The 10,496-nt window shown below is 40.4% G+C and overlaps 1 protein-coding gene across 1 annotated transcript in view; it reads left to right on the top strand.

Annotated features, from left to right (window-relative positions):
• Positions 1-1,196: 1,196 nt before the first annotated feature.
• Positions 1,197-10,496, top strand: part of M1AP (meiosis 1 associated protein) — a gene marked incomplete at its 5' end in the record, with an annotated part of 15,050 nt that continues 5,750 nt past the window's right edge. Inside the window, one exon of the mRNA XM_009696645.1 lies at positions 1,197-1,374. Within this exon, the coding sequence (XP_009694947.1) occupies positions 1,197-1,374 (178 nt within the window). The remainder of the gene's footprint in view (positions 1,375-10,496) is intronic.

Genomic DNA, 10,496 nt, shown 5'->3' with positions numbered 1-10,496 from the left:
TCGTGGATGTGCAGATGAGCTTTCATCACGTAGTCTAAAAGTTTTTTGTGAAATTAAGCTGTACTAGTGTAGGAAATGCTCTATCTATAGCTGTATTAAAAAAAATAATATCTTTAGATGGTTCTGCTTCCCCCAACTCAAGAACAGTTCCTGTTATCTGCTTTTGTCAGTTCATAAAGGAGATCATAATTACTACTTCATTCCCAATATCTCACAGATTAACAGTAAGGATAGATTTGGATGGAGAAGGTATACTCCCTGCCTCCTGCAGTCCCATCCCCTTCCCCCCACCAAAAAAATCCCTAACCCTTGAACCATGACTTCTGTTGGCACTGTTTAATATCTTTGTAGTGGAACTCATTTGTGAAGGTCTACTGTTAAGTTTGTCCAAATGCTCCCTATAGGACATTTATTAGCAGTCTTACCTTACCTAAAATATACCTTATCCTTTATTTAGGGTTATTAAATAGTCCTTTGGAGCAATGAGCAGATGTGCTGACGAGACTTAGTACTTCACCATCGCTAAATAGCAGGCAAGATCAGAATCAGAACTTGAAACTTTCTCACCGAGGTACTCTTTCAGGGTAGAAGCTGATGTTAAACATGCCTGACATGTTTCTAGAAAATGTTGCTGATTGTCAATGACGGAGAAACTCTTTGCAGTCACTTGCTTAGTATTATATTAAAGCTGGGAGGTGGGAATCACCTTAAGAGAACAAGAAACATCTTTAGGATAGACTATATAATTATTTTTTTAAAAAAAAAATCCCATTCAGCCTTCAAGTGAGAAGGCTAAATTTAGTCCACTTCAACTGTAATTGATGCAGTAATGGGAAGTGGCACTGTCCCTCAGGAAGCCTGAGGCAGAGTCCCTCCTATACACACAGACTCGCTGGCCGTATGTGTAAAGCACAGAATGCATGACAGTTTTGTTCTCTCTTCTTCCAGCAGTGGCACAAAACCTGTTGATGTTCCTACAGTGAACCTCTCAATCCATTTCATATTGGCATAAATATAAGCCAAAGCTCAAAAAAATGCTTTTAAAACTGCTTTTGAATAGATGAGGTATTTTAATGAGATTTCTCTCCTCTCTCCATAGTGAGACCTGTGCTATTCGAACAGACCAGGCATCATTGCCTACCAAGAAAGGATTAAGGTAGAGGCAGCTCTTGCACACTCTGATTTGTGTGTTTCAGATCACAATTTTGACTAGCCAGTCCGGCAAAGACGTGGTAAAGCAGCTAGAAAAGGAGTTAAAAGATATAGACCTTGTGAGTCTGCGAAGAATACAAGTCATTGAAGTTTTGAAAAGAGACTTTCTGGAGCCCGAGGATGTGGAACAGTGCATTCCAGCAGAAGAGCCCAGCAACAATGGTGAGTTTAAGATAGAGAGGGTACTCAGGGAAGTTACGGCTTTGGACAGCAGGACAACCACTAGTTCTTGCTTTGGTCCGATCTATCACACTTTCCTTTGTGCCACTTAGTGTCTCTCATGTAAGTGGGAACTACTGTGCCTGGAGGAACAGCAAAAAGTTTATACCACAGCACTTCTCTGGGGCTTTATCACATTTGGGCAAAATTAGCATATAGACTTCATGCATTACTGCATCTCTTGGTATTACCTAAAATTGACTTCATGTGCAATACAGCTTTACTGAGGAATTAAACAGAAAAATGCATAGTTTGTGGGGGTAACACACTTTCAGACACACATATACTGCTGAACATCACCCTGGGCAATTGACTGGCTGATCAAAAGGTCCTTGGTGCAGGCAGGGGCAACCAGAATCCTAGAAGCAGGCAGGCTTTAGAAATAGGCAGGCCATTTACAGTTTCAGTGATCTTGCAGCGGTAACACCCACCTCCCTCTCACCAACCCAAGATCTTGTCCTTTTACAAGACATTTGATTTCCAGACAATTCTTAGCCTTTAGTCCTTGCCCCTAGGCGACATATTGCACAATGCTAGGAAGAGTTACTTTCCCAGACCAAGTCAGGTACCTACCCTGTTGATAGCTCTTTTTTGTCACTGATACTGCTCTTGCTTAGCTGCTGCTTCTTCTTTTCTCTAAGCTTAGGGCAGTTTTTCTTGAGCTCTTAAGGTTGTACTTCAGTAGCTGCATATCAATGAGTTCTTTGTAGCCCTGCAGCCTCTATTTTCCAATCCAGGTCTCCATTTCAAAGGCCTTTACTGCTGACACTTAAACTCCCCATCAACAAGACACACCTGGTACCAAGATCTGGTTCGCACAGGAAATTCTCACAACGAGTTGATAACGAGCTTAAAAACCTGAGTCCTGATGCCTTGCAAAGTTAGTGTAAGACCTGTTGCTAGCAACGACAATATTGTTTTTACTGAGTGACAGGCAAGGTTCGATGTTTTTGTCTTACCTGTCTATAGCTGTTGTTCTTCTTTTCTGGTTGCAGTAGCAAATTTCTGGTCAATTGGTAGAGTAGGGGCTGGGAATGTTTGGGTGGATTGCAGATTCCCTTTTGTCCTGTCCCTGGTACACCTCATCACATGCTTCATTAGTGCAAGAGTGAGTATACCCCACGCCCTTGAATGTTATTTTTCCTGGCCATATCTCTGAAGAACTGCTCCCTTAATCTGATAGTTTTCAGCAGTGAGAATTTAAGCTATAGTAATGAGAAATTCAGAAACAGAAATTCTTGTTAGCTCCTGTTTTGAGCCTTTTTTTTTCAAAGCAAAAGGTGCTGAGCAGAATCTAAATAAACTGGCCAGATGGTGATCAAAAGTTCGATACCACGGTGGTTCGGTGGTAGAAGCGGGTACACTGCAATACTGCTATAACTGCAACTTTCATTTCTGTATTTCGTTTTACCTAACTTTCAAACTCACTCAGTTTTTTCAGCTCTTTCTCGAGGCTGATAAAATGACTGCTAAATAGCAGGAGTTTATGCTGGTTTTCCCCTGTCTGCAGCACAGCACTGGCTAGGTCCATCTTGGTACAGACGATGACTGTTCTCTCCCTGCCGCCTTTGCATCCCACTAATCTGGTGGCAGACCAAATCAAACACTGAGTTGTATAATCAAGCACTTGGAGGCATATCAGCCCTCTTACTACCCATTAAAAGCTTCCTGCCCCAGAGGCACAGTCTCCCTCAAGGAGACATAGCTGGTTATTCCAGACTCTGCCTGTTTGGAAATGGAGGCCGCAGGGAGAGTGCTCATCTCTGCAGGTAAAGCTGCTTGGCTGGAGAAAGGGAGCTGCTTCTCATTCTGACCAGCACCATTACCACTAACACTGGGAACAGTGAGTCCTAAGGAAGAGGATCAAGGTTCTGTCACTCTGATGTGACTTCAGAATTAATTTAATATGCCAACATTGCACCAAAACCCTGAGTTACAAAAAATTGTGGAAGGAACTGTTGCCTGCAGCTCCAAGGCTGAGGTATTCTTTAAAAGCACCGATCTTGTCCGTATGGGAAGAGGGCAGTATTTTGGGTGGCTGCAAATGCTGGCTTCTCTAGCGAGGAGGATTACTGTCAGGACTTTGCATTGAGCTGGTGCTGCACAGAAGCCTGCAGGGAAGCCTTGGAAAACTAGACACCACAGAACAGGAGATGCTGTGTGCCTCTCGGTCGCAAGACTGTTTTAGAGCATGAAAAGCCCCACCATATTGTTTGTAAAAGTGAAGTTGCGTAGCCCTTTCACCCAATAAATGGAATAAAAACATAAATGGGGACACAAAGGCCACTGCTATTTCAGATGATGAAATTCTAATGAGTCTTCTACTTATGAGAAGACTCTGACGATGTATTTGCTCTCTCAGAGGAGCACCAGGGAATGGATAGTCCAAATAATTTCAAAAAGGAGCCCAACTGATTTATGAAGAGGATTTTTTTACCTGTTGGAACTCCTTTCCTCTGTTTCTGAAAAAAAATTTCATTGTATTAGAAAAAAATTACAGTAAAGAACATTGAAGTTGCAAGATCTAGCATGCAGGAAATACAAGAATTAGTGCTGAGTTCAACTGCAGCCCATCACCGACTACAAAATAAACATTGTGAAGCCGCACTTAATTATGAGGTTCATCCCACCGTGGATATTTCTTCCATTAGTTTGTTTAGTGGCTGTTTGAACTTACTTAGATTTTTAATATCCAGAGCGTTGCTGTGACATTGCATCCTGCATTTATATTTGTGGCACATTGAAAAATCATCTCTTTTTAAATCATCTGCCTGAGAAATTAATTTTGTGTCCTCTCCATCTCAGCTTATTGGAAGGAAATGACAGTTTCCAATTTGGTTTTTTGTTACTGTTTTATATAGCTCTACCACAGAGCTCAGAGATCTTAAAATGTTTTGCATCTGATTAGCCTGAAAAAATTTAACCTATTGGTAATGGCTTTGGTAAATTGCTCTCAAAATCTCTTCTGACGTGCTCTAGGGCTTTAATGTTACATTGCTCGAGTTTGTGATCTTTTTTTGGTTGGCCCTATCGTCCTCTTTTTGAAGTCTTAACAGTTAACGGCCTCCATCTGTACCAATGAGAGTGATTGGGTTTCATGAAAAGTCTTTATACCATTGTAGGCTTCTGTCTCTTTCTGCTGTTCCAGCTGCTGGACCTCATGTCTGCTTTGTAAGGAACAGTTAGCTGTGTCCTGCTAGCCAGACTTCCTCAAAGATTTTTGATCTCACTGTCCCAGATTTTCAAAAGAGATCGTTTAAATCTCATCCTCAAATCAGGAAGCTTTCCTCTCCAATGCACCTTTTGACCGGACCACACACTCATTTTTTTTATCCAGCCATTCTGGGTATTACTTTCAAAACAGCCATCCTGTTGGGGTTCAGTGCCTCCGTATCTGACTTCCAACATTCACTGCAGTAATCCTTACATGTTCTTTGCTAAGCTCAACTTTCTGCTTCTCGAGAACCTTCTGTTAAAACATACTTAAAATCAAGGTTTTGTTTCTTTCCTGACTTAATATCCACAACTCCTGATGTCCAGAAGTAGAACAGGAACATGCTGTTTTCCTAGCTTCACCTGTCTTTCATAAATACATCCACCATCTGTCTGTAATGAGTGACCTGGACCTTGGTAGAACAGATCAGAATGGTCTGTTTGGTGTTTCACTTTTCTTTCCCAGTTAACTTGGATGCATTATTATTTTCTTTTCAACAGACTGCATGTCATATTTCCTCTGGGAGATAACTCTCTTGGCCTTTACACAACTGGAGTTTTGTTTTGTTTTGTCTTTTAAATAATGACAGACTTCCAGAATATGACCTAATTTTGTTCCTTTCCTAACACAGGGGTACAGTTTTATTAGATTTCTGAATCAAGCCCACAGTTTCTGTAGAATCAAGAACCTTTATAAAGACATCTAGTTTTAAGGTAAAGAAATAAGGTAGGGAAGTCTGTTATAGACAAGGAACAGTCACGCATTAGCATGAATGCCAAGTTTGGAAGCAATAGAAATGTGGACTGACTATAACAACGAAGAACTGTAGCTCTTGATTATTACTAGAATTATTTTTTTTCACCCGAGGACCCAAGTATTGTTACTGGCAGACTCCCTGAAGGTAACAGGTAAGTACGCAGGTATAACATTAGTGCAGTCAGGCAGTTCTTTTGCATGCAACAGCAGTGCTGAGTTTTGTCCTCTCCAAACCTCAAAAACAAGCTAATAATTTCTTTCACTATGTGTAGTTACACTATTTAAGGTGACATGAAAGTGAAATTTTAAGCACAGTTTGTGAAAATGTTTACAGTATGAGTTAGGTAGTGGTGAACATCATATGTGTATTTAAACCAAACTGTATTAATTTAGTGACCTTCAAAATGGCACAGACTAAATATATTAGGAAAAGGTGGAAAAGAATACACTGACTCGAAATCCCATGCAGGATGTGGGATTTCCAAGAATGGCTGATGCTGAAGCATGGGGTGATTGAATAGGAAACAAAGCTTTGCCTTTATTGCATTTTAATAGCACAGCATACTTCTCTCAAATGACATTTTGAAAAGCATCACAAAAACTTGCTTTCAAACTGGAAGAAGTATCATAACAGCTTACCACAGGAACTGAAAACATTTACTAGACAATCTGCTTCACTGAAGAAACTTGCAACAGCTAACAAAATTGTTTCAGCAAATATAGCAAGAGATGTTGTATTGCTTGAGAATTACTGTCACGGTGTGAGAGGGAAAAATAATCCCATGCTCTCTGACGCTTATGACACAGTTGTTGCTTTAAGACTTTGATAACAAAACCAAGATTATTGGACATATATACCTATATATAAAAGCCATACCACAGGAAGACAGTTAAATTAAGAATTGAGGAGCTGGGAACTATGTTTATAAATCATGTTTATGTTTAGATCTTCTGTGATCTTCTGTGTTTAGAAGATCACTGGAATAAATGCAAGTTCAACTTTTTTTTCTTCATTTTTAGATAAAAAGATGTTTGGAAGTTCTAAGACTTGGTTAACAATTATGACTTGATACTCAAGGTGTACTGGAATGAAAGCAGTTGCCAAAATTTCCAGGAACATCTAAAATTGTAATTTTGTGTACCGTATAAGCCATTGTTATTGAAAGAAACAGTACTAAATCCCTCCCCTCCATTCCTCCATCAAAACTGTTCAATATCAGGCAACTGGTCTGGGCTCACACTACCCTGGGAAAAGAAAAAATGAACCTGTTTTCACTTAACTTGCAAATCTGTGCTAGAGGATCTGTCATCTCTTTTTGTCTTTAAAGAAATCCTGCAGATCTGCAGACCATTTATGCGAGTTACAAACCTATATTGAGATACAGGTATTGGAATTAAATACTTAGCTTTTCTCCCTCCTGCTGCCCCAACCCTCTAAGGAATTTTGGAAGTGAAATTTAAGGACATAAGACAAATTCTAATTAATGAACATGAGGAAAAAAACAGGGTTTGGGGCACATTTGTGCAGTTGTTCCCTGTATCTGTGAAGCAGTCATCTGTGGCAAATGCCAGATACACAGAAACAGCCTTGTTAAACTGGGCTTGTTAAATATCTGGTCAAGTTTCCACTTATGCAAGGAAAAAATACCTATAGTGTTGAATATGCTGCTGTGTATGGTATTCAAGACAGACACTTGCACTGGGGAAGGCACAGACAAGAAGCTGGAAGTTCAGCCATTAGGGAGGTACCAGCTGCGACACTTGGCTTAGGCTTTCAGAGAGACATGTCGCTTGATTATCTTGCCAGATAAAGTGGACTTGTATTCCATGATTTCAAGACAATCCTACGGACAATTCAATGAGAAGCTTGCATTTTCTTCTTAGACTCCTATGGAGTATGTGGTGTTACCCTGCTTCTTTCTTTTGGATCTTCTGTTGGACTGAAAGACCTTCAAAGCTCAGATCATCTCACTGCCTTGCTTACACTGCAGCTGCTGCAGTGAGATCCTCATACACTGCAAGGGTTCCGGCTGGACCGTTAATGGATGTTGTCTGTCTTATTTTCCTGTCACATAGTATTAGACTACAAATTGCTTCTTCCAAAGCCAAGAAGATGTAGAGATGCAAAATCTGCATCCCAAGAAAGCACCTTATTTTTCAGCTCGCCCGGAAAATTTCCTTTCTTGTTTACCATAGCAGGGGAAACCAAACCAAACCAAACCAAACCAAAATAGATACAGTTACAATTTCCTACGGTACTGAAAGAAGGAAGGCTGGATTAGGTTATCCCCTCTCATAGACTCATTTCCAGGTTAATGCAGCTAGAAAAGACTCCAATATTTTGAAGCCCCACAGTTGGCAAGTCTTAGAATCACTTTGAATGTGCTAAGAACAGCCTGTCATGGATGAAGAATGCTTGCTGTTTTCTTCACAAGAGCAACCTCCTTGGGAGAGTGCATTTCCAGACAAACAAAGACCATGTGATGAGCAACAAGGATTGCTTTTTCAAAGCTGCAAAGCAGCTCCTCTGTGGGACAGAGGCTAAATCTGCGATGTTTCTTTAATGATAAAACATTAGGGCTTTCCAGATTGCAGACCGGAGCAGACATCATGGTAGAACATAAATCCCATAAAGACAGCAATGCATACAGCATTTGTGGTGGGAACAGTGTGTGGGAGTAATTGATAGCATGCAGTGGACTGGCCTCTAATTGGTAACATAAGAATTGTTACTATCTCTTTGTTGCCCCTACCCCATTACAAACACGGACAGATTCTGAGCATCCCCAAACCATTTGCTAATGAAGGTTAATATTTGTATGGGATATAGATACTGGCGCTATTTATTTCTGTTTTGGGAAAACAAAATCCAAGCACTGAAGATAAAGTACTAATAGATTTTTTATGAACATAATGCATCTTCTGCAAGTCCCAGGGAACTTTTTTCTATATGTGCTCTGCAGCTTGGTGACCAATAAATGGCTCTGCGTAGCTGCTCTCCAGGAATTTTAAGACTCATCACACAGTGGTTGGCATCCCAACCTGTTCTTCCCAAGAATGGACAGCAATGAATGCAGTGAATTCCTTTTTGCAATTGCCATGTATTGTGCCAATTTAAGATGTGTAGAGTGGCTACATATCTGTTACAGAAGAGAAAATAAAAACGTAGGAAAATATTTGCTGAGGAAAGGACTAGAACATTTACCAGCACCAAAACATGTGTCTCTCAAAACACAGATAATTCCCCTTGTCACCTGTGTATACACTATTTGTCAAAGGAAATTACGTGGATTTCCTGGTGCTTTGTCTTCTGAACTGTTAATGCCATCTTCAGTGTGTGCCCCAGAGAGAAACCTAAGTCTAAAAAAAGTGGGGAGTGCATCACAGCTGAAACACAACCAGCACGCTCCCCAGGCGCATTAGTGCATTCTGCAGGGAAATGCGAGCAAGGCTCACAGCACCAGGGCAAGTGACCGACGGTGGTAATAGCTCTGTTCATGAAGAGCAGTCTCCAGAGAGAAGGACATTCCCTTCTACCACAGTATCCTCCAGCATTACTCCATGGGAGAAACTCATATTCCCATAAGCATCAGAGAAGACAGGGGTAAGGCATGGTAGCAGTCTTAGGATACATTTTTAAAAGCTGTTACAAAACTAAGGGAATAATCAGTTTACAGATTTGGGAAGAAATAAAAAACGTCCTTGAAGCCAAGGACAGTCAGATCGGACATTAAGAAGGAAAGGCTTTCAGCAACAAGAACAGGGTGAAGGACCGCGCGTCATAAGTAGAAGTTGATTCTACTTTGCTGCAGAGGCACAACCTACATGATCTCAAGACTGGAAGGTGGAGACAATCAGAAAGTATGTCCTGCTCTGATGGCCATACTACAAAAAGTGCATTTGCAAGTTGCAGACCCTTTGAAGAATTACAGACATTATATTAGCCCTACATTATTTGCTATGTAGAGGGAGAGTAATGAATTTTTTTTTTTTTAATCATTTAGGAGCAGATGCATAGTGTCATTTTCGCAGACTATAAATACTAATGCATAAAGAAAAGATTTCTCATTGCAGATGCGTGTAGTACTGTACTTCCCCAGCTGGCCTGATAAACACATTGGGGAAAAAAGGCCATTTCTGCTATGTATTCATCTTCTCAGAATACCTGTTTCACATCCTAGCTGTATGGTGACCCTATTAATGCTACCAGGCTGCCTGTTCCGTCTGTGTTTACAAATGGGTATATTACATGTCTTATGCATTTTGCAAATTGTTCATCAAATTATTTTTTTTTCACTTTTCCCTATTTTTTTTTTAATTTATTTAATCCGCTAGACTTTATGCTAGCTTCTCATTTGGATCCACCTTTGAGTTGTTATTTGGAAGTGGTTTAAGTTTGATTTTTTTTTCAAGGATTTAATCTTCTTTATGATCTCCCTAACTCTGCTGTCCAGCCTACATTTCTGCATTCCTAAATATTGTTGCTAGATTATATACATTTGCTCTACACCTCCAACATGGCAGCTTAACTGCTTGCTATGTCCTTGCAAACATTTTTACTTTCTCCTTTTAATTTCTTTTTAACAAGTCTCTAAATTGTATGCATTTCATTTGTTTGAAATGAAATGGAATGGTGGTAGATAGTTTTGACTGTTGTTGTATCTGCAAGGATGTTCTGCTGTGGGATTGCTGTGTTACCAAGCAGCACTTCAACAGTAACGTCTTGAAACAGGTCCTCTGTGCTGGTCAGGGCCAGATCAAGTTTTGCCTCTGTTCTTCTCAGGTTCCTTTAAACACGTTGAGGCTGTTTAGCAATGTAGTCATGGGGCCATACTGCAAAGTAACATTCATCTTCTGTATGAGCAGTAGTACTTTTCCATCACTACTACAAAATTCCCCATTAGTATAGCATTTCAGTTTTGCAGACTCTCTGATTTCTCATGGCATCATGTATTCAGTGTTCCTTGCTTAGGGAACAGGAGGAAATGGTTTAAAAATGTGAGAAGAGTCTCTGAGGCCAGTGCTAAGGTGACCACAGCAGAGGATGGTTTGCATCAGTCACAACTAGTCCTCTGAAGATAGTAGTAGCCCGGCC

This window comes from Cariama cristata, unplaced genomic scaffold (assembly GCF_000690535.1).
Source record: "Cariama cristata isolate BGI_N322 unplaced genomic scaffold, ASM69053v1 scaffold30893, whole genome shotgun sequence".
Lineage (NCBI taxonomy): Eukaryota > Metazoa > Chordata > Aves > Cariamiformes > Cariamidae > Cariama > Cariama cristata.
This window is presented reverse-complemented; position numbering and strand designations above follow the sequence as displayed.